This window comes from Heptranchias perlo, chromosome 1 (genome assembly GCF_035084215.1).
Source record: "Heptranchias perlo isolate sHepPer1 chromosome 1, sHepPer1.hap1, whole genome shotgun sequence".
Lineage (NCBI taxonomy): Eukaryota > Metazoa > Chordata > Chondrichthyes > Hexanchiformes > Hexanchidae > Heptranchias > Heptranchias perlo.
In genome coordinates, this window is record NC_090325.1 from 188,391,257 (window position 1) to 188,415,937 (window position 24,681).

The 24,681-nt window shown below is 43.2% G+C and overlaps 1 protein-coding gene and 1 long non-coding RNA gene across 2 annotated transcripts in view; one reads left to right on the forward strand and one right to left on the reverse strand.

Annotated features, from left to right (window-relative positions):
• Positions 1-10,545: 10,545 nt before the first annotated feature.
• LOC137329953 (probable E3 ubiquitin-protein ligase HERC4) overlaps positions 10,546-24,681 on the forward strand; it is a 41,150-nt gene continuing 27,014 nt past the window's right edge. Inside the window, exons 1-8 of the mRNA XM_067994456.1 lie at positions 10,546-11,005; positions 13,244-13,403; positions 15,623-15,696; positions 15,784-16,005; positions 17,194-17,285; positions 19,661-19,788; positions 21,686-21,792; positions 22,496-22,560. Coding sequence (XP_067850557.1) covers positions 10,774-11,005; positions 13,244-13,403; positions 15,623-15,696; positions 15,784-16,005; positions 17,194-17,285; positions 19,661-19,788; positions 21,686-21,792; positions 22,496-22,560 — 1,080 coding nt within the window. The 5' untranslated portion in view covers positions 10,546-10,773. The remainder of the gene's footprint in view (positions 11,006-13,243; positions 13,404-15,622; positions 15,697-15,783; positions 16,006-17,193; positions 17,286-19,660; positions 19,789-21,685; positions 21,793-22,495; positions 22,561-24,681) is intronic.
• Positions 23,114-24,681, reverse strand: part of LOC137329995 (uncharacterized) — a 38,727-nt gene continuing 37,159 nt past the window's right edge. Inside the window, exon 3 of the long non-coding RNA XR_010964995.1 lies at positions 23,114-23,267. This is a non-coding gene — a long non-coding RNA (uncharacterized lncRNA). The remainder of the gene's footprint in view (positions 23,268-24,681) is intronic.

Here is a 24,681-nt window from a genome sequence, read left to right on the forward strand (position 1 = left end):
TAACCCCTAATTCCCTTTACTTCTAGGAAACTGTCTATTTCTGTTTTAAATTTATCTAATGATGTAGCTTCCACAGCTTCCTGGGGCAGCAAATTCCACAGACCTACCACCCTCTGAGTGAAGAAGTTTCTCCTCATCTCAGTTTTGAAAGAGCAGCCCCTTATTTTAAGATTATGCCCCCTAGTTCTAGTTTCACCCATCTTTGGGAACATCCTTACTGCATCCACCCGATCAAGACCCTTCACAATCTTATATGTTTCAATAAGATCGCCTCTCATTCTTCTGAACTCCAATGAGTAGAGTCTCAATCTACTCAACCTCTCCTCATATGTCCGCCCCCTCATCCCCGGGATTAACCGAGTGAACCTTCTTTGTACTGCCTCGAGAGCAAGTATGTCTTTTCTTAAGTATGGAGACCAAAACTGTATGCAGTATTCCAGGTGCGGTCTCACCAATACCTTATATAACTGCAGCAATACCTCCTTGTTTTTATATTCTATCCCCCTAGCAATAAAAGCCAACATTCCGTTGGCTTTCTTGATCACCTGCTGCACCTGCATACCAACTTTTTGATTTTCTTGCACTAGGACCCCCAGATCCCTTTGTACTGCAGTACTTTCCAGTCTCTCGCCATTAAGAAAATAACTTGCTCTCTGATTTTTCCTGCCAAAGTGCATAACCTCACATTTTCCAATATTATATTGCATCTGCCAAATCTCCGCCCACTCACCCAGCCTGTCTATATCCCCTTGCAGGTTTTTTATGTCCTCCTCACTCTCTACTGTCCCTCCCATCTTTGTATCATCTGCAAATTTTGATATGTTGCACTCGGTCCCCTCCTCCAAATCGTTAATATAGATTGTAAAGAGTTGGGGACCCAGCACCGACCCCTGTGGAACACCACTGGTTACTGGTTGCCAGTCTGAAAATGAACCATTTATCCCAACTCTCTGCTTCCTGTTCGATAACCAATCCTCCACCCATGCCAGAATATTACCCCCAATCCCGTGATTTTTTATCTTAAGTAATAATCTTTTATGTGGCACCTTGTCGAATGCCTTCTGGAAGTCTAAATACACTATGTCCACTGGTTCCCCTTTATCCACCCTATACGTTATATCCTCGAAGAACTCAAGCAAATTTGTCAGACATGACTTCCCCTTCATAAAGCCATGCTGACTTTGTCCTATTAAATTATGCTTATCTAAATGTTCCGTTACTGTCTCCTTAATAATAGACTCCAAAATTTTACCCACCACAGATGTTAAGCTAACTGGCCTATAATTTCCAGCCTTCTGCCTACTACCCTTTTTAAATAACGGTGTTACATTAGCAGTTTTCCAATCTGCCGGGACCTCTCCTGAGTCCAGGGAATTTTGGAAAACTATCACCAAAGCATCCACAATCCCTACTGCCACTTCCCTCAAGACCCTAGGATGGAAGCCATCAGGTCCAGGGGATTTATCCGCCTTGAGTCCCATTATTTTACTGAGTACCATCTCCTGAGTGATTTTAATCGTATTTAGCTCCTCCCCCCCGAGAGTCCCCTGTTTGTCCAGTGTTGGGATATTCTTAGTGTCCTCTACTGTAAAGACTGAAACAAAATATTTGTTCAGCATTTTTGCCATCTCCATGTTTCCCACCATTAATTTCCCGATCTCATCCTCTAAGGGACCTATGTTTGCCTTAGCCACCCTTTTTCTTTTTATATAACTATAGAAACTCTTGCTATCTGTTTTTATATTTTTTGCTAATTTCTTTTCATAATCTAACTTCCCTTTCTTAATCAATCCTTTAGTTACTTTTTGCTGTCTTTTGAAGAATTCCCAATCTTCTATCCTCCCACTAAGTTTGGCTACCTTATATGTCCTTGTTTTTAGTCGGATACTATCCTTGATTTCTTTACTTAGCCACGGATGGCTGTCATTTCTTTTACACCCTTTTTTCCTCAGTGGAATATATTTATTTTGAAAGTTGTAAAATAACTCCCTAAATGAACACCACTGCTCATGTACCGTCTTACCCTTTAATCTATTTTCCCAGTCCACTTTAATCAATTCCGCTCTCATACCATCATAGTCTCCTTTATTCAAGCTCAGTACGCTTGTTTGAGAATCAACCTTCTCACCCTCTAATTGGATATGGAATTCAACCATGTTGTGGTCGCTCGTTCCAAGGGGATCCTTAACTAGGACATTATTAATTAATCCTGACTCATTACACAGGACCAGGTCCAAGGTTGCCTGCCCCCTTGTAGGATCAGTTACATACTGCTCAAGAAATCCATCCCTGATGCACTCAATGAACTCGTCCTCAAGGCTGCTCTGCCCAATTTGATTTGTCCAGTTAATATGATAATTAAAATCCCCCATAATTATGGCTGTTCCCTTATTACATGCCCCGACTATCTCCTGATTAATACTTCTTCCAGCAGAGTTGCAACTATTAGGAGGCCTATATACTACGCCCACTAATGTTTTTTTTCCCTTATTATTCCTTATCTCCACCCAAACTGTTTCATTATCTTGATGCTTTGTCCCAATATCATTTCTCTGTATTACAGTGATTCCTTCCTTTATTAACATAGCCACCCCACCTCCCCTTCCTTCCTGCCTGTCCTTCCTGATTGTTAAATACCCTGGCATATTTAATTCCCAGTCGTTGTCACCCTGCAGCCATGTTTCTGTAATGGCCACAAGATCATACCCATACGTAGTTATTTGTGCCGTTAACTCGTCCATTTTATTACGAATGCTACGTGCATTCAGATAAAGAACTTTCAAATCTGTTTTGTGACGCTTAGTTCCTGCTTTTTCCTTTTTTAACACTTTACCTATTACTCCATACCTTCTGTCCCTTCCTGTTACGCTTTCCTCTCTCTCCCTGCTCAGGTTCCCAACCCCCTGCCACTTTAGTTTAAACCCTCCCCAACAGCACTAGCAAACACTCCTCCTAGGACAGCGGTCCCGGCCCTGCCCAGGTGCAGACCATCCGGTTTGTACTGGTCCCACCTCCCCCAGAACCGTTTCCAGTGTCCCAGGAATTTGAATCCCTCCCCCTTGCACCATTCCTCTAGCCACGTATTCATTTGAAATATCCTCCTATTTCTACTCTGACTAGCACGTGGCACTGGCAGCAATCCTGAGATTACTACCTTTGAGGTCCTATTTTTTAATTTACCTCCTAACTCCCTATATTCTGCTTTTAGGACCTCATCCCCTTTTTTACCTATATCGTTGGTGCCTATGTGCACCACGACAGCTGGCTGTTCGCCCTCCCCCTCCAAAATGTTCTGTAGCCGCTCCGAGACATCCTTGATCCTTGCACCAGGGAGGCAACACACCATCCTGGAGTCTCGGTTGCGGCCGCAGAAACGCCTGTCTATTCCCCTTACAATTGAGTCCCCTATCACTATAGCTCTGCCACTCTTTTTCCTCCCAGCCTGTGCAGCAGAGCTACCCGTGGTGCCAGGAAGTTGGCTGCTGCTGCCTTCCCCTGATAAGTCATCCCCCCCAACAGCATCCAAAGTGGCATATCTGTTTGAGAGGGGGATGGCCACAGGGGACCCCTGCACTACCTGCCTGCATCTCTTACTCTTCCTGGTGGTCACCCATTCACTTCCTGCCTGTATACCCTTTACCTGCGGTGTGACCAACTCGCTAAACGTGCTATCCACGAGTTTCTCTGCATCGCGAATGCTCCACAGTGAGTCCACCCGCAGCTCCAGCTCCGAGATACGATCGTTCAGTAGCTGCAGGTGGACACACTTCCCGCACACATGGTCGGCAGGGACACTGGTAGTGTCCATGACTTCCCACATCTTGCAGGAGGAGCATATCACGGGTGCGAGGTCTGCTGCCATGACTTGCCTTAGCTTAGTTACCCCTTTTAAATTACGTTGAAATTAGAAAATGTTAACTATACTAGGGACCTAGGTTCACTAAAAAAAAACACTATCTGCTATAAAACCTGCAGATCTTCCCTTTCTTATTACTTTACTTACAGTAAAATGGTAGAAATACTCACCTGAACCTACTCACCAATCAGCTGCCTCCCCTGTGCCGCGTCACTTTCTGACTGGTGACGTCACCCCGAACTCTGCCGCTGGTCTCAGAGTCTCGCTCTCAGAGTAAGCTCTGGTCTCGCTCTCTCCGCGCTGTTTATATCTCCTTCTGCCACCCTTTCAAACAGAGCATTCCAGATCATAACAACTCGCTGCGTAAAAAACAATTCTCCTCATCTTCCCTTTGGTTCTTTTGCCAATTATCTTGAATCTGTGTCCTCTGGTTAACGACCCACCCGCCAGTATCTTTCCTTATTTACTCTGTCAAAACCCACCCCCTTTCAGGAGTGTAATGGGATTTCTGCAAAATCTAAGATACACACACAAGATTATTGATGAAATGAGGACTGTTGTGTCATTCCTTACATTTGGAATTGCGTCTTGTGGGTCAGAACTCTCCCCATCATTAAACAGGAATGATAATTTATACATGTGAGGATGCAGTGTAAAAAAGTATTTCACATAGAGAGATCCTATCAATATATTGTCAACTAACCCTGGCTATAAAAGGTCAGCCAAGCAGTCCGCTCAGAATATGGTGTAACAATCCGGCATCAACATTTTCATGATTAACGTACACTGACTCTGTCACGATTCAATAAGCGTCATCTGAGCCATTTTATTACAATGACCTGCAACTCAAAGTTGGGAGAAATCATTGCTGAATTATTATGTGGACAAATGTCAATTTGACAGACCTGATATTTACACACTTCTCTCACCGCATATCAAAGGAACTGCCCCATGATCTAACCAAGATGTTTGCGTTGGTCCATGTAATTAGATGGAGGCAGTGTTCTGAAAGCACGGGCTCCCTCATTCACATATACTGCTAATCCTTGATCCTGAGAACAAATCTTGTAATATTTGAAACGGTGATCAATAGAGTTCAGGAGAAATATATTCCTCTAAAAAAAACAAGAACAAACGAGTCAATAATGAAACACCATGGATGAATAAAGAGATAAGGGTAAAATTGAAATTAAAGAAAAAGACATACTCTAAGTACATAGACAATAAAGTAGAGGATGACAAAAGGGAATACGAAGAGGTTAGGAAAGAAGTCAAAAAAACAATTAGGAAAGCAAAGAGGAACTAAGAAATTAAATTATACAGGAATATAAAAAGAAATAGTAAAGTATTCTACAGACACATAAATAACAAAAGAAAAATCAGAATAGGGATAGGTCCACTAAGAGATGCACAAGATAAACTCACAGGTAATGACCGTGAAATGGCAGAAATATTGAATAGCTACTTTGCCTCAGTATTTACCAGGGAGACTAACAAGATGGGCACGACATTAGAAGATGAGATAAAAAAAGATATGAAAACATTTAAGATAGAAGGGGGAGATAATTAATAAACTAATCAAACATAGAGAGGATAAAACCCTTGGTCTGGATGGATTGCATCCATGAATATTAAAAGAAGTTAGGGAAGGGATAGCAGAGGTACTATTACTATATATAAAAATTCATTAAAAAAGGGAATAGTACCAGAGGACTGGTGGACAGCTGTTAGTCCTATATTTAAAAAGGGAGATAGAACAAGTCCAGGGAATTATAGACCAGTTAGCTTAATGTCGGTGGTAGGAAAGATAATGGAATCTTTATTCAAAGATATAATAGAAAAACATCCAGAATATGAAAATATAATAAAGAATAGTCAGCACAGATTTCAGAAGGGAAAGTCATGCTTGACCAACCTTATTGAATTCTTTGAAGAACCGAAAGAGTAGACAAGGGTAATGGAGTAGATGTAATATATTTGGATTTTCAAAAGGCCTTTGATAAGGTACCGCATTGTAGACTCATGACTAAGGTCAGAGCATGTGGAGTTAGGAGATAGGTAGCAGAATAGATAGCCTGACTAGTTGAGCTTCTCCAGCATTTTCTGTTTTTATGAATGGTTAGCAAGTTGGCTACAACACAGAAAACAGAGAGTAGGGGTTAAGGGTAGCTACACCGACTGGCATAAGGTGGGAAGTGGTGTTCCATAGGGATCAGTGCTGGGACCACTGTTGTTCACAATTCACATTAACAATTTGGATTTGGAAATTTGAAGTGCAATTTCAAATTTTGCGGATGACACCAAATTGGAGGGTGTACTTAATACAAAGGAAGAATGTGTCAAAATGCAAGAGGACGTTAATAAACTTGCAGAATGGGCGTGTAATTGGCAAATGAATTTCAATATAGATAAGTGTGAGCTAGTGCATTTTGGTAGAAAGAATAAGGAGGCCACATACTCCTTGGAAAATAAGAGTCTAAGTGGGATAAAGGAGCAAAGGGATCTAAGGGTACAGATACACAAATCAGTAAAAGTAAAGACGCAGATTAATAAGGCCATAAAAAAAGCAAACCTAACACTGGGGTTCATTTCTAGAGGGATAGAGTTGAAAAGCAGAGAAGTTATGTTAAACTTGTGTCGACCACACTTAGAGTATTGTGCACAGTCTCCATATTATAGAAAGGCTACAGAGACATTGGAGAGGTTGCAAAAAAGATTCACAAGGATAATACCTGAACTGAGAGGATATACTTATCGGAAAAGGCTGAACAGGCCCGGGCTCTTTTCTCTAGAAAAGAGAAAGCTGAAGGGTGACCTGATAGAGGTCTTTAAGATAATGAAAGGGTTTGATAGGGTAGAAAAATGTTTCCACTTATGGGGGAGTCCAAAACTAGAGGTCATAAATGTAAAATAGTTGCAAATAAATCCAATAGGGAACTGAGGTGAAACTTCTTTACCCAAAGAGAGGTAAGAATGTGAACCATGCTACCACAGGGAGTTGAGGCAAATAGCATAGATGCATTTAAGGGGAAGCTAGATAAGCACATGAGGGAGAAACGAATAGAAGGGTATGCTGGTAGGGTTAGATGACATAGGGAGGGAGGAGGCTCGTGTGAAGCATAAACGGCAGCATAGACCAGTTGGGCTGAATGGCCTGTTTCTGTGCTGTAGCTTCGATGTAACTCGATGTATAATTATATACTAAAATCTCTTCAATTTTTCCTTGTGCTATGAGACCCTTACAAACGAAGGGATTTAAAAAATATATAATGTTAAGAAAGAACTTGCATTGACATAGTGCCTTTCACAATCTCAGGACGTCCCAATTCGCTTTATAACCAAAGTACTTTTGAAGTGAAGTCACTGCTGTAATGCAGGAAATGCAACAGCTAATTTGCGCACAGCAAGGTCCCACAAACAGCAATGAGCTAAATGACCAGATAAACTGTTTTAGTGATGTTGGTTGAGGGATAAATATTGACCAGGACATCAGGTAAAACTCCCCTGCTCTTCTACAAAATAGTGCTGAGGGATCTTTTACATTCACTTGAGAGAGAGCAGACGGGGCCTGGGTTTAACGTCTCATCTGAAAAAAGGCACCGCCAACAGTACTGTATTGAAGTGTCAGCCTAAATTATGTGCTCAAGTCACTGGAGTGGGATTTGAACCCACTACCTTCTGACTTAGAGGTGAGAGTGCTACAACTGAGCTCAGGCTGACACCTTGCAACATTGTAAAGAATTGATGCCAAAATCAACATGTTGGTATGTTGGCCTTTATTGCAAGGGGATTGGTGTAAAAAATAGTAAGGAAGTCTAGCTGCAATTATATAGGGAACTGGTGAGACCACGTCTGGAGTACTGTGTACAGTTTTGGTCTCCTTACCTAAGGAAGGATATACTTGCCTTAGAGGCAGTGCAATGAAGGTTCACTCGATTGATTCCTGGGATGAGAGGGTTGTCCTACAAGGAAAGATTGAGTAGAATAGGCCTATACTCTCTGGTGTTTAGAAGACTGAGAGGTGATCTCATTGAAACGTATAAGATTCTAAGAGGTCTTGATAGGATAGATGCTGAGAGTATGTTTCCCCTGGCTGGAGAGTCTAGAACTAGGGGACAAAGTCTCAGGATAAGGGGTCGAACATTTACGACTGAGATAAGAACATAAGAACATAAGAAATAGGAGCAGGAGTAGGCCATACGGCCCCTCGAGCCTGCTCTGCCATTCAATCAGATCATGGCTGATCTTCGACCTTGACTCCACTTTCCTGCCTGATTCCCCATATAACCTTGATTCTCCTAGAGTCCAAAAATCTATCTATCTCAGCTTTGAATATATTCAATGACTCAGCATACACAGCCCTCTGGGGTAGAGAATTCCAAAGATTCACAACCCTCTGTGTGAAGAAATTCCCCTCATCTCAGTCTTGAATGGCTGACCCCTTTTTCTGCGACTATGCCCCCAAGTTCTAGACTCTCTAACCAAGGGAAACAATCTCTCAGCATCTACCCTGTCAAGCCCCCTCATAATCTTATTTGTTTCAATTAGATCACCTCTCTTCTTCTAAACTCCAGACAGTATAGGCCCATTCTACTCAACCGTTCTTCATAGGACAACCCTCTCACCCCAGGAATTAATCTAGTGAACCTTCGTTGCACCACCTCCAAGACAAGTATATCCTTCCTTAGATAAGGAGACCAAAACTGTATGAAGTACTCCAGATGAGGTCTCACTAAAGCCCTGTACAACTGTAGTAAGACTTCCTTACTCTTGTACTCCAACCCCCTTGCAATAAAGGCCAACATGCCATTTGCTTTCCTAATTGCCTGCTGTACCTGCATACTAATGTTTCATGTTTCTTGTACAAGGACACCCAATTCTCTCTGAACACCAACATTTAAACAATATTCTGTTTTTCTATTCTTCCTACCAAAGTGAATAACTTCACATTTCCCCATATTATGCTCCGTCTGCCATCTTCTTGCCCACTCACTTAATCTGTTTATATCCCTTTGCAGACTCTTTGTGTCCTCCTCACAGCTTGCTTTGCCACCTAGCTTTGTATTGTCAGCAAACTTGGATACATTACACTTGGTCCCTTCATCTAAGTCATTAATGTGGATTGTAAATAGCTGAGGCCCAAGCACTGATCCTTGCAGCACCCCACTAGTCACAGCCTGCCAAACTGAGAATGACCTGTTTATCCCTACTCTCTGTTTTCTGTCCTTTAACCAAACCTCTATCCATGCTAATATATTACCCCCACCCCATGAGCCCTTACCTTGTGTAACAACCTTTTATGTGGCACCTTATCAAATGCTTTTTGAAAATCCAAATATACTACATCCACTGGTTCCCCTTTATCTACCCTATTGGTTCCATCCTCAAAAAACTCTAATAAATTTGTCAAACACGATTTCCCTTTCATAAAGCCAAGTTGACTCTGCATAATCATATTATGATTTTCTAAGTGCCCTGTTACCACTTCCTTAATAATGGATTCCAGCATTTTCCCAACGACCGATGTCAGGCTAACTGGCCTGTAGTTCCCTGTTTTCTATCTCCCTCCCTTCTTGAATAGCGGGGTAACATTTGCTACCTTCTGAGGAGGAATTTCTAACATTTGCTACCTTATGAGGAGGAATTTCTAACATTTGCTACCTTATGAGGAGGAATTTCTTCACTCAGAGGGTTGTGAGTATTTGGAATTCTCTACCCCAGAGGGCTGTGGATGCTCAGTCGTTGAGTATACTCAAGACTGAGATCGATGGATATTTGGACTCTAAGGGAATAAAGGCATATGGGAATCCGGCAGGAAAGAGGAGTTGTGGTCAAAGATCAGCCATGATTTTATTGAAGGGCAGAGCAGGCTCGGGGGGACTTATGCCTACTCCTGCTCCTATTTGTTATGTTTCTTGTGTTAACAAACTGTTTCACAGACCTCGAGAATAGTCGAGTCCGGAGGTAACAAAAGGTACCCCATGAATTGAGCAGTCGGCTGCCCATTATACACCCGACCCAATTGTCCTTTTTATTTATGGAAAGACATGTATTGGGGGGGGGGGTGGATTCTGCTATCTCCAGTTTTTCACCACTTACGCAAGTGAAAATTGGCCCCACTCACTTTCCAGTGGGGGTCAGTGGACAATGATCAGCAACAGGGAACCTTACTGATTTTGCACCCCCTTCTTTGGTCTGTGAACACTGAGATCCTCTGAGGACCTACAGTATCAGCCGTGGTAGCACTCTGGTTATAGGTTCAAGTCCTACTCCAAAGACTTGAGCACAAAATCTGGGCTGACTCTTCAATGCAGTACTGAGGGAGTGCTGCACTGTCGAAGGTGCCATCTTTTGGATGAGACGTTAAACTGAAGCCCCGTTAGCCATCTTAAGAGGGTGTAAAAGATCCCAGGGCACTATTGGAAGAACAGCAGGGGAGTTCTCCAGGTGTCGGAGCTAATATTTATCCCTCAATGGACATCACTAAAAACAGATTATCTGGTCATTATCATATTACCTGCGTTTCCGTACATTACACAGTGCCCACACTTCAAAAGTATCTCATTGGTGATAAACGCTTTGGGACGTCCTGAGGTCGTGAAAGGCGATATGTAAATGCAAGTCTTTCCTTTTTTTTAACGAAACCCTTACTGTGATCTCTGTGAGATTGGCTTCCCAAACAAATTGTTGCCACTCTAGAGGCACTGGGGAATAATTTATGAATAGAGTATGAAAGGATGCATCAGAGTTGCTGGGTCGTGGATTGGTCTGAACTATATTCTACCTTGCGGCTTTGCTAATGAGACTGACTGATTCAATCGCTGTTAGTCAGTCGCCAGTCAGACAGCTCCTGAGGCAGAGAGAGAGAGAGAGTCAGTGCAAAAACTCGCTGAGGATAACAGGTTGCAGTAGAGAAGATGATGTTTTGCTGGGGAGACGGCGTGTCTTCCCAGGTGGGACTGTTGAACAAGGAAAGACACCAAGTCATTTCAGAGCCGCAGGAAATCAAACATTTACGGGGCCGGACGGTGAAAGAAGTTTGTTGTGGGGAAAAGCACTCGGTGTTTCTCCTGGCCGATGGCACCGTGTTTTCTTGCGGCGATAACAAGAACGGACAACTTGGGAGGAGGAACAGCAAGTCTCGCTTCGGTAAGGAATCAAACTGAGCTGGGAGGAGGGGGTCGCGCAGTGGAGTGAGATCCCCTTCACATTACTCTCCATTAGACTGTGCACGATCAGTACACGCCAGGCGCTTTAAGATAGTTTCAATCCTAAGTAGACACTTGTTTACAGTTATTCCTATCTTGTGTGTAAACGTAACGATTATTTTGATCAAACTCTCATTATAAAGCAGTGACAATGTAATGAAATCATTCTGGTTTAATTTTACATACAGGGACCCCTTCCCCTCCTATCCCATGCCCGTTACATCTGGTCCCATATCTCTGCGCCCCCAGTGACTGGGAGACTTTCTGTTCCTAACTCTACAGTTTCGTTTTCTCCAGCAATACTTTTCTTCTGTCGCAGTTTCGATTTACAACGTTGACACTGAAATATTTACAGTGCAAAAAAAAAACATTCAGGGTGTCATTTATTTTCAGTAGGAAATGTTGACAGCATCAGTGCAGATGTTGTCATTCTACGCGCGGGACCGTCTCTGTCTCTCCCCCTCCCCATTGGAAAGAGCCTCTGCTTTAATTTATTAATTATTGAATTTCAAACTCTCCTCGCTTTGATAGTTAATGAATTTAGACTTCAGCCAGTGCTAGTCCCCCATTGCTATTTAGTCTGCTCATGCATGGAACTTGGTGTATTTCAAAAATATGAAAGCACATGATGTACACACTTACAGAAAGGATCCCACTGCGTAAAAAATGAACAGCAGTACCACTAATATGATATACTATAGGGACATACAGGGAAAAATCAACAATTTGTGGAAAAGTTATCCATTTATTTAACTATTACTTTATGTAGATTTAGCTACTACACACAGAGTGTGATGAATGTGTGAATCAGACTGCCCAGAAAGGCAATTATAGCAGATAATATGGAAATATTTAAGGGAGTATTGGATAGATATTTGAGGGTGTGGGTGATTGAGGGGGTATTCGTTTTTGGGACCGACCAGTTAGTCCATGGGGTCATTTCCAGTCCTACACTTTCCTCCCTTCTTATTTACTGAGGGCTGTAAAAATATGGGTGGGCGTGTTATTATCACAGGCAATGAGGGACATGACGTGGTACGTGTAGCATGCTTGGGCAGAAGAGGTGACTTTGGACCTATGGTTTCCAAAGCTCTCCACCACTGGGAGTTTTCCTCCCCTCATATCTGGGTCTGTTGTAAATTAATTGAAAGACATTGCTATGATTAGGCAACAGCTTCATTATCATTGTATCATGTGGTAGAAGGCCAACTAGATGGACCTTGGTCTTTAAGATTGAATTTTTTTTTAAAAATGGGTTTAAAGACATTCTTCTCCTGAATCTCTCTTGTGAGACTTCAAAACTGGGCTGTTCCTGGTTGGGTGGGGCAGGGTAGGGGTAGGGATTGATTGCTCTGAGGCCTGTTCTGCTCTAAAACAAACCATTGGAATATCGACTTAGTGTTCCAGTGTGATTGGTTCCCTGATTTCGCCCCTTTGCCCTGCGGAGATGCAATTGGCTTCTGATTGGAAGTTCTCCACAGCGACGCATCTGAGATTGGGAACTTGGCCAGTCAGTGAGTGAAGAATAATGGATGAGCAGCCGCACTGCCTTGTGGAACAATTCACTGGTGCTGAGGCAGGCTACACCACTGACTGTGCCGCTCTTGTCAAAACAACAACAAATAATGATGGTGTAGAGGCAGATACGGCCAACTACTCAGTGACATCACAACATCTCCCTTTCTATTATTACGCAATACAGTAAAATGTCTTATAAGAAATTATCATGAAAATATTCTATCTTTAAACTGGAAAAGGTATAGGATACAGTGAAGAATCTAATAAGACAAAGTGACATATTATCTGGATCAATGTGCTTCATTTTTAATCCAGGGCCATTGAATACAATGTCAGCACTCTCAAATCTCCTTCCCCAATGAAAGTCAGCTACAGATATGGCCCAATGTGAAAGTATGCAGGATAAGGAGTGAAACGTTTCAACTCATTTTCTGGAGAATAAACATACCTTTGAACTAGTGCCCAGACACCTGAGAGGACCACAGACATGTTTGAAATTTGTAACTGTACCATTGCCAGTAATTCTGGAATCAAGTGAAATGGTATCAGAGGATCGAGTAATAAACCTCTTTTCCATGTGTTTACATTTTTTTATTTGCCATTCCTTGGTCAGAATAATTTTCATAGTGAATAATACATACATCTGCTGTTCGTTTTACAGATCAGATAATGGCTCTAAATACGGTGAAGGTTGTCCGTGTGGCCTGCGGCAAGCACCATACCTTGGCTGTTTGTGAAAATGGATCTGTGTTTAGCTGGGGAGCTGGAACTTACGGACAGCTGGGCCTTGGGGAATGCCAGAGCATCGTTTCACATCCAAGGTATGAAGAAATGAGTCCATTACCTGTTAAGTAATGTATGTTGTTAACTAGATGGCCTACTGATAGGAGTAAGCACATTGTAGCAATTACATTCCAAGGTCTCTCTTGTATTACTTTTGTTATTCTTTGATTCTGGAAATAAACGCAGCTAGTTATTACTACACCAATTTGAGCATTTATTTGGACACACTCTAGTAATAAATAGTAATGCTCACATTACCAGCGATGCGGTATAATTCCCTTATCCCTCAGTGGCCAGTCACTCTTCCTCTTGGAAAAGCTTGATAACATCGGATTGCTCCTGGACGTATGAATCATAGGTACTCCTAGGGAAACAGGCATCGACCTATGTCCAGGATGGCATACTAGGGCTTGTTCTCCAGTTGCATGCTCCTGGTCAGAAGTGGCACTTGGAGGGAGCACTGGTCAGCAACTTAAATTAACGGACAGAAAATCAGTGAGTGCGGGCCCATGAGTTCTGGGTCAGTGCTCCCAGCGAGCTGACCTTTTCTGCCAGGAAAAGAAAGAAAGAAAGCACTTGCATTTCTATAGCACCTTCATCACCTCAGGACATCCCAGAGCACATTATAGCTAAAGAAGTACTTTTGAAGTGTAGTCACTGTTGTAATGTAGGTGTAGATAGACAGACAGATAGACGGATGGACAGATAGATAGACAGATAGACAGATAGATAGACAGATACCTAGATGGATATGTAAGAACGAGGCAGAGGCGAGAGTGCTACCGCTCAGCCATGGCTAATCCTGATCAGACAATTAGCTCTATTCTCTGAAGATTAAGGAGGCAAAGGTCCTTTTGATTTATATACACTATGGTCACAGTGTCTGAAAGCAACAAGGGTGCAATAGACATTCCCCTGAACCCTAGAGAACTGTGCAAGTTGGTTGGATCCCTGCTGGCTTTTGGGACTGCACGTGCTGTTCTGTGCCAGAGCTGATGTACTGGTGGGCAGTCAGCTATTTAAAGCATCCAAGGACTAAACACAGGGTCAATCCTGAGAGGCCTGGAAGCTACCCGTGGCATAGGAATTGAGAGCTGTGGTTATTTTGCCTGCCACAGGCAGGGTGGTGCTGACTGAGGACTGGTCCTGCGGATTATCCCTCAGGAGCAGGCACAGGTTGGGTTAAGTGCTTCTCTGACCAGCCTGAGCGTTTGCTCCCATTATCTCTCCATCACAGACAACAAGTTGCTTTTTAGTCCGACCGTACAGCCCAGAGGGGATTTGATGTCGGTGATTGTGATGTGCAATGAAGCTTACGTTCCAGCTCTGTCTCCTGTGGGGAATCTGTAATGCTCACAGGATCTTTACCTGTCCAAGAGACACAATAATTTTCAGATCAGGTTTGAACTTTCACCTTGTCCTGAACAGTAGAACCGGAGGATATGGCCTGTGCTTGAAGTGGGGTAAATTCAAAACTAATCTGCGGAAACAATATTTCAGTGAACGAGTGGTTAATCTGTGGAACAGGTTCCCCAGGGAGATGGTGGAAGCTGTTAGTATTGATTCATTCCATTGCAAAATTAGATAGATTTCTTTCATAAAATAACATTTTGGGATACAGTAGATGAATAATATGAGATATGACATATGGTAAGTGGAACGTGCTTGGGAAGAACAGGTGACTTTGGACCTATGGTTCCCAAATCTCTCCACCACTGGGATTTTCCTCACCTCATGTCTGGGTCTGTTGTAGACTAATTGATAGAGATTGATTGCTATGATTAGTCAACAACTCCATTATCGATGTACCATGAGACTACCAGGATGGTAGAAGGTGAACTAGATGGTCTTTTATCACCTAGCAATTCCTACATTCCTATGGAAGTAAAAGGTGCCAATGGAAAAAACAGGACCAATTGGTGGTAACCATTAACAAGCCTTGACTTGGTATTATTAAACAGTCAAAATTGGAATAACAACACATTAATGCTCTTTTTTCACATTGCAGAAATCTTGTAAAGCACTGAAACCATCAATGGAGATTGTTGGTGCTGTGACCATAATGTCCCATTCCTTTCAAAGCCAACCTTCATGAATGGTAGCAGCAGGAAGCACCCTCCCCGCCCCCCCCACAGTTGTGCAATAGAAATGAAACAGATTTTGGCACCAACATTGGTCCCGTAATGATGTAATCAGTCACACACCCTTCACATACTTTGATGGGAGAGTTGGAAAAATATTTTCCTTTCATTTGCAGGAGAGTGGAACTATTCAGAGTTCCGATAGTGCAGGTTACATGTGGCCGTTACCACTCGCTGGCTCTTTCTAAAGGTAACACAATATTATTTATAAATTATAATTTTCAGAGTCATGCCTATTGTTGGAATTCTAAGTAAAACATTTGTCCAATCTCTTTAGATGGTGCAATCTATTCCTGGGGACAGAATAGTTATGGTCAACTGGGACTTGGTGAAGGATTCAACTCCCAGATACGTCCCCAATGTGTGATATCTCTGACTGGGATCCCAGTGGCACAGATCGCTGCAGGGGGAAGACACAGCTTCGCCCTGTCTCTCTCAGGGGCAGTGTTCAGTTGGGGAAGAAACAATCACGGACAACTGGGACTCAAGGACACAGAGGGTAAGAACACATCGGAGCACATTTTCTTCTAGATGTTAATCGGATGCCAGTAAAGAGATGAGGCGGATCAATAGAAATCGAACAGACTTTTCATCCATTAGTGCTGCCACTTTGAGTCTTGCTCACGGGAGTAAATTAGCAGGGAAAAAAATTCGCAGAATTACAGAATTCACAGAACTCACAGAAATCCCCGGGTGCAAAGGTCAGAGAAGAAGGACAGGCACCCGGATCACCAGCTCTCCATCCCTTGCCCTGGATTTCTGGGACTTTCTTGGGTGCAGGGGGCAGAGCCTGCAGAAAATGTAGGTCAGACAGAGCCACATAGATGAGGCGTGAGGGACATCCCGACCTTCCACCTCATTTCCCTGGTCTACCGCTTGATGGGCATCCCAGTACTGGGTGTTCAAAGAAGATGGCTTGCCCCTGAACTCCACCAACCAGAACCTCTGCAAGGTTTTGAGGGCAGGATGGAATATTTGCAGGTGGGCCTCATGTTTGGTTTTAGGCCCCACCCCAAGATCTTGAGATTGAATCAGGACCTTCTGGCTGTCCATCTCCATCAGGAGTCAGGAGGTCCCAATCACTGTGGCGGCATTTACAGCTGCCCCTTGATTTTCTGATGCTACCATTGGTGCTAGGCCCTTTCAAGGTACAGGAAATCCAGGAAATCCTGGGAGTTGAGATCTGCAGTGGGCTGCTCCTGTATAGTGCCTGGGCAGGGCAGGGAACCAGGAAAATCAGCTCTTATTTCTTTTCTTTACTGTGCCATCTATTATCACCTTTATGAATTTGACGGACAGCCATTGCCACCAACTTTTGCTCACTACTGCAAACTTCACAGCTTAATGAATGAAATATTCACTATTTACACCAGTTAAGTGGTAAGATGGCTGATTCAGAAGTGTGATAATTAACTGGCTTTCTGCCCTCTCCACTATCCCAAGTGGTTATGACCATTTTGATTGGTGGCATTTAAAAAAAGGGTTAAAAAAAACTTTACCTCAAAAGGAAAATATAGCCCTTTAACTTTCCTCCTTTCTTCCCTTCTTCTTCTGCTGGTTTGTTCGGGAGTACGGCACTAATGTTGGGATTGAAGGAGAGTGCCAAAAGTTTCCCATCTACTGATGGTAAAAATGCTAAATGCTAAGCAGAAATCTCCATTATTAAAGCAGGTTGTTATCTCCACAGATAAAGTCAATCCATGCCGTGTGAATGAACTGAAGAGACTCAATGTCACCTACATCTCTTGTGGGAGTCAACATACTGCTGTACTAACAAAGGTACGCTTTCAGTCAATACGCTTAGTGGGGCCTTCTCAATAGTAGCTGACAAGTTAGAAATTTTAGAAGTGGAGTTATAAATTGACTACTAATTTATTTTAGGTGATGAGTACAAGAAGGGTTATCGGTGCAGTTATCGCTAATTGACATTACGGTGTCAGCCGTGGCTCAGTTGGTAGCACTCTCACCCCTGAGTCAAAAGGTCATGGGTTTAAGCCCCACTTCACAGACTTGAGCACATAACCTAGGGCCGGACCGGTACTGAGAGAATGTTGTACTGTCAGAAGTGCCGTCTTTGCAACAGTGACTACATTTCAAAAGTACTTCATTGGCTATAAAGTGCCTCAGGACGTCCTGAGGTCGTGGACGGCGCTACATAAACGCAAGTAAAAATTGTCAGAAACGTACCCGAGCGAAGCTCAAAGGTTTTCCTGTACCTTCGACAGTCCAGTGCTGGTACCGGTTGTGTGGATGAGGAAAATGGCACGGAGACCCGTTACACCAGATTGGTCAGTCTTGGTTCAGTGTTAGCACTCTCGCCTCTGAGTCAGAAGGTCATGGGTTCAAGCCCCGCTCCAGAGACTGAAGCACATAATCTAGGCTCACTCCAGTGCCGTACTTGAGGGAGTGCTGCACTGTTGGAGGTGCCCTCTTTCGGATGAGACGTTAAACCAAGGTCTGCCCTCTCAGGTGGATGTAAAAGATCCTATGGAACTATTTCGAAGAAGAGCAGGGGAGTTCTCCCGGTGGCCTGGCCAATATTTATTCCTCAACCAAAGTCACTAAAACAGATTATCTGGTTATTATCTCAATGCTGTTTGTGGGACCTTGCTGTGCGCAAACTGGTTGTCGCGTATCCTACATTACAATAGTGACTGCACTTCAAAAGCACTTCATTGGCTGTAAAGCCCTTTGGGATGCCTTGAGGTCATGAAAGGTGCTTTATAAATGCAAGTTCTTTCTTACCCCTGCCTATTTTTGCTCCCTCCCACCTCCCACCCAACAACATATCTTCTGGTGTGATTTCTGACAGACACAGATGCAGTCGACCAAAATATGAGAGAATGCATTCAAACGAGATGATGGAGTGATAAACAAAAGTGTCGTTTTCCACCATTATCGCTGCAGTAACACTGGACACCACTCACGCCAGCATTTGACAGGTGTCCCGTGTTACTAGGCAACAGGAACAGTCAAATGGCAACAGCAGAAGCTTTTTTTTTTGAAGAGAGGGCTGTTCCAACACTGTCCCTTAACGGTGCCATTTCCTTTTGAGAGTGGCGGCAAAAGAAGGCAACAGTTAGGGAGGCTGGTTTCTTCTTGGAGTCATGCAGCAGAAGCCGTTTCCCACTCCCAAATTACCCCCATCCCCCCCTCCATCGCCACAGTCATGGGGGGGCTCCCAAATGCAGGCAGAAACACTGCCACGAGGTGTCCGATAATATTTAAATGAGGCTGACCCGGAAAATTTGCTGAGGTCAGTGCCTGGATCAATTGGGCAGTCGGACGTCTCACTCCACCAGGAGGAAAATCCCTGCCAGGTTCCTTTGGCTGTTTGCTCATAATATCTGCCCTGATAAGCCCCAAAATGTTTATATTATACATTGAATGGACGATGGAATGTGCGGACTCCTGAGCCTTGATGCCTTGATTAAGGAGTATGAGGTATATTTTGCTCGATGTGTAAAGTTTAAGAACAATTCTATCACCGAACTGTCATTGATTTCCCTTAAGCATCTTGCGATGTTTTTCTACGTTAAACGCAATATAAAAATGCAAGGCATTGTTGTTGGCAGTTTAACATGTAGCGTAAAAATTCAGTTGCTACAGTGACATGTCTTCAAGTCCAGTTGCTGTGGTGTTGACGGTGTAGCTCAGTAACCATAGAACCTTGAGTCAAGTCCCTTCCATACCTTGTGAGAGGAGCGGTCCTATTGTAGGGTGTAATGTATCTCCATGGAAGAGCACTGCTGTGTTTACAGATTGGGCCTGGTACACATTTTTTAAGGCTGAATGGAAATAGAAAAGAACAACCTTGCATTTGTATAGTGCCTGTCACGTCCTTAGGCTGTCCCAAACTACTTCACAGCCAACAATTTAATTTTTAAAGTGCGGTCCTTTTTTGGGCAAATGCAGCAGCCAATTTGCGCACAGCAAGGTTCCACAAACAGCACTGAGATAACTGAGCAGCTTTTTGATGGTGTTGGCTGAGGGATAAATATCTCGGTCCTGAGAGCTTGAATTGACCCAGCATCCACAGTCTTTTGGGGGGAGAGAATTCCAGATTTCCACTAGCCTTTGTGTGAAGAAGTGCTTCCTGATTTCACTCCTGAATGGCCTGGCTCTGATTTTAAGATTATGCCCCCTTGTTACAGGATGGAAGCGTACTGACATGCGGAGAAGGAATCTCCGGCCAGCTGGGACTGAGCACGACAACCGACGTGACCACCTTTCAAAAAGTGGAGCAAACATTGGGCGAGGTTTTCCAGATAGCCTGCGGCAGGTGGGTAACAGCGGAGCTTGAAGCACAGTCAGTCCGTTCTCCTCCTGATCCCTGGGTTTGATTCCAGCCCACTCTGATGAGGTGAACACCACATTCATCATCATACTGTGCAACACAACATATTTTAAAATACCTGTTTAAAAAACTGGTTAACTTGGATTTACTATTGTGCTTCCAGCTCTGGGATCTAGGTTCATGTGTGAAGGGGAGACAGTCCCTGCTGTGAGATGGCTTTGGGCAGTTTAGCCCGTTTCTATGAGTCAAATAAAGAACTTAGGAGGAATTTCTTTACACAGAATGGTGAGAGTGTGGAACTCGCTGCCACATGGAGTGGTTGAAGCAGATAGCATTGATGCATTTGAGGGAAGCTTGATGCATACATGGGGGAATGGGGAATAAAGGGATATGGGGGCAGGGTGGGAAGAGGTAACAGAGTGGGAGGGGGCTTGTGTGGAGTATAAATGTCAGAATAGACATGTTGGGCTGAATGGCCTGTTTCTGTGGTGTAGAATCTATGTAATTCTAGGTAATTTTTATTGGGTGAGCCCGTGGCATAAAGTACCTCTAATTGGCACTAAATTGTCTATCCTACTTAGAGTGGTCTCAAGGATGACAATAATGATAGACTTGAGCAACGGGAGTGCTTTTTTGAAAGATATCATTGTGTTCCAGCAGAGGGAGCTCTAGGGAACAGGACACTTTCCCATTACAAGTGTAATTGATCTCCAAGTGCTAAATGCTGTCACTGTGCGCTTGTGATGATGGGAAAATGTCCCGTTTCGTAATGCTAATGTTTCCTACCTCATTGACCACAAGGACATTGTCTTCTTTCAAAGATAAAATTGGCTTCTTTTTAGTTTTATTTTAAGTACGGCTATTTTAGGAAACCTGAAAAGAAAGTCAAGAGATGGATATCTCATCCATGCTTTCGTTATCTCCAGATTTGACTATTCTAATGTTCTCCTGTCTGGCCTCCCATCATCCACCCTCCATAAACTTGAACTCATCCAAAACTCTGCTGCTCATATCCTAACTTCCACCAAGTTCCGTTCACCCATCACCCCTGTGCTTGATGTCCTACATTGGCTCCTGGTCCACCAACACCTTGATTTTAAAATTCTCATCCTCATGTTCAAACCTCTCCATGTCCTCACCCCTCCCTGTCTCTGTAACCTCCTCCAGCGATAAAACCTTCCAAGAAATTTGCGTTCCTCCAACTCTGGCCTCTTGTGCATACTCCACTCTCTTCGCCACACCATTGGCAGCTGTGCCTTCAGCCATCTAGGCTGTAAGCTCTAGAACTCCCTCCCGAAACCTCTCCACTTCTCTCTTCTCCTTTACAACGCTTCTTAAAACCTACCTCATCTGTTCTACTATCGCCTTCTTTGGCTCGTTTTCAATTTTTGCCTGATTACACTCCTATGAAGTGCCTTGGGATGTTTTATATATTAAAATTACTCAAGTAATTTTGCTTGTTGACTTTCTCACCAGCACAGTCACAGATGCAAAAGGAGGAATCCCAATGGATTAGTTCATATGAGTAATCTTTCCCACCCCACCCCATTGGTCTCCCATCGCATAACAATACCAATACAACAGAGAGTGTGTTGTTGCTTCTGTTTTTCCGCTGTTATGAATACAAAGAGTTAAGGAGATTCTTTGAAATACCATCACAGATCACAGCTTCATGTTTGATATATGTCCTTTAAATACATGTCAATAATATGTAAATCATTATGACGTTTAGTTATTCTTAAAATCTATTGGCTGGGTTTTATAGTGCGTGAGATAATCTCACTAACATCTCAACCTGCCTCCTAAATGTAAGCTGGGAAGCAGGGTTGCTGTCTGTGTGACACAAGTAGGTTGATTTTATTTGCTGACTTTTATTGTTTAGTTATCACACCCTCGCCTACATCCCATCTTCCGACCTCGTCGTTTCGTTTGGCTTTGCAATCCGTGGAAAGTTGGAGAACGATTCGACAAGGAACCGAGTCCATCCAGGTAATCGCACCCCATCAACTCATTCGAGACTTTGCATTTAGTTTTACTGCAAACGCTGCTTTAAGCAAATTAGTGACAAGAGCTCATTATTGCGGAGAGGAATCATCACCAGTACACTCACCCTTTTCCTTCTGAATACTATTTACATCGTTAAAGGTGAAGTGATTTTAAATTGGCAGGATTTTTCCAGCCAGATTTTCATGTGTTCCCTTGGACCTCCCCCTCCTTTCCTGCTTTTTGTTTACGTTTCTGTAATTAATCATCATTGGCTGATCACCTGTGGCATTGCTCACACAGATTCAGGACACAGCAAATTTCCTAGAGTGTATTAGTGCTCCTGTAGGCATAGATATGGGGATCTGCACCTCCTGGAGCTGGTGTAGCTTCTTCTAGTGGTAGAAGCATGCAGCTGCAGGCATAACAGTGTGACAGGTAGCTTTATAATGGGAAGAGCCCATCAAGACGCCATCTAGAGGCACGACAGAATATTGATGCCCAAATAAGGAGTGTGCAGCATACGTAACACAGGTAATATATTGTAGATGATCATTTTTTTCTCTCATATGTTCATTGTAGCACAAATATCAGCTTCCATCTGGGTTATTGGTGTGATCAAGCTAAAAACGTGCTTCCTGGTTTACTTTGCTACACTGAGAAAGTACCAAGTCAAATATTGTTCTACCAAAATATCTGTTTGTTGCAGAGTCAAAAAATGCCAAAGTTCACAAGATTTTCGCAGGAGCAAATGCCAATTTCATTCAGACTCAGGTAATCTCTCCAACTGTCTGCATTGTTAGATTTCAATGCAAAATGACCTTGTGTTTTATTCCCCAAACTATGACCTTCAGCTAAGTGCCTGAGCTGCCCCTCCAAATAACTTTCCCATCCACATATACACAATCATACCATCATTGTCATCATCTACCATGGACACCCATCCTTTGCTGTGCTGCTACCTTATTCTGCACCATCAAAAAGAAAGTCTCTAGACAGAATTGTAAATGAAGTGCAATCAATTTTTCTCCCATATCTGGTAAGTGTACATGAGTTTGGGGCCTCTTGACCTGGTGCATCCCCTGTAGAACAGTGTATGGTCGGTGTCTTTCCTACCCTATCCTACTACATCTTTTAAATGCTTCCACAGTGGAAAGCATAAGTGAGGTACGGGTTTGTTCTCTGCATCCTCCAGCTGCCTGCAAGATGTCCCTTCAAACAATGTTTACATGGCGATATACTGCGTGTGTTTGCATGCCTGTGTGACCGTGTGTAAGGGATTAGGGGGAAGAAAGAATAAAAGAACTGGGTGGTACTAACCAGGAGCTTGCAGGAGACTCCAGTTTCACACTCTGCCATTCCTTCTACGCCCTCATCACCAGTGATATCCAGATTGGTCTTTTCAAAGGCACTCAAGTGCTTGCAATCGCAAGGCTCTCCTCCCATGTGGGTCTGTGCCCTGTTCTTAAGAACCAACTTGTCTGGAAGCAGAGAAGTATGTTTGAGATTTTGGAAGTTTCAAGAGAACGTAAAATGTGTGTGAGTAAATGAACATGCATCATGCAGTTAGATTCAGTGAGAATGATTTGATGTGTCAAGCAATTTTAAGATGTAAGTTTGCCATGGATTTTAGTTGTAAGTTGCAGCTTAAATATGTGCCCTGCTGGAATATGGGCATGCATGGTAAGCAATAAAAGAGCTGTAAGATTGATTACTGGCCTTGCATTGGCCAGCAGTAAATATGCAGCAGGTTGATAACACATCATGGCATACCTGGGCTATCTACCTACTATATATCATGCTCTTTGGTAACCTTACTTTGGCAGCTTCCTTAAATCTGCCATCTTTTTCAACATCTGTTCCCAGGTCTTCCAGGTACTGTACCCAGCAATGACCTTGGTCACCACATCAGTTTACTGCCTCCAATTCTTTTTGACTTCCATTATTTTTTGTTGCCAGTTATTTCTTTTTGCTAGACAATTTTTTTTTACCCATCCAAATATTTTTTTGTCCTTCACGCTTAGCCACTTGCCTTATAATAGCGGCTGCAGCCCTTTACTGTGCTGCAGCTGTGCCAGAAATCCCACCCCCACTCATGCATGTCCATACTCCAGCAGGACACTCATTCAAGCTGCAACTTACAACCAAAATCCATGGCATACTTAAATCTTAATAGGGCTTTGCACCTATTATTCCCAGTAGATCCTTCCCACCCACCCTAGCTGTATGATGCGTGTTCATTTACTCACGCACATGCTGGAATGCAGGTGGACATTTGGATGTCACGGTATGGGCTATCGATAGTGGTCAGATTCCATGCCAGAATAGCCAATTCCAGAAGTTTTGGCAAGAACAGCCGTGCTCCAGGTGCAAAGCCCACTCCTCACCATTCCCACAACTGGGATGCCTCACACGGAAAACCTACTCAGGAGGACCCTAGAAATCACTGTTAGTGATAAATTTGTGGATGCTCAATCTGTTGGCATCAAATTCCTCTCCCCATTATTTAATGAGTGCATTAAACATATATTGAATAACATCACTAACTATAATTCGTAGCCTTGAATGTACAAAAGTGCTCACTGCCCCTATAATATGCCAGGCCAAAATACCAGTTGATATCATATTAAAATTGAAGTAAATTTTCTTGTGTTAGAATCATAGAATGATACAGCTCAGAAGGAGGCCATTTGCCCCATCGTGCCTGTGCCAGCTCTTTGGAAGAGCTGTCCAATTAGTCCCACTCCCCTGTTCTTTCCCCATAGCCCTGCAATTTTTTTCCCTTCAAGTATTTATGCAATTCCCTTTTGAATGTTGCTGTTGAATCTGCTTCCACCATCCTGTCAGGCAGTGCATTCCAGATCATAACAACTGTCTGTGATTCCCCATATTGTG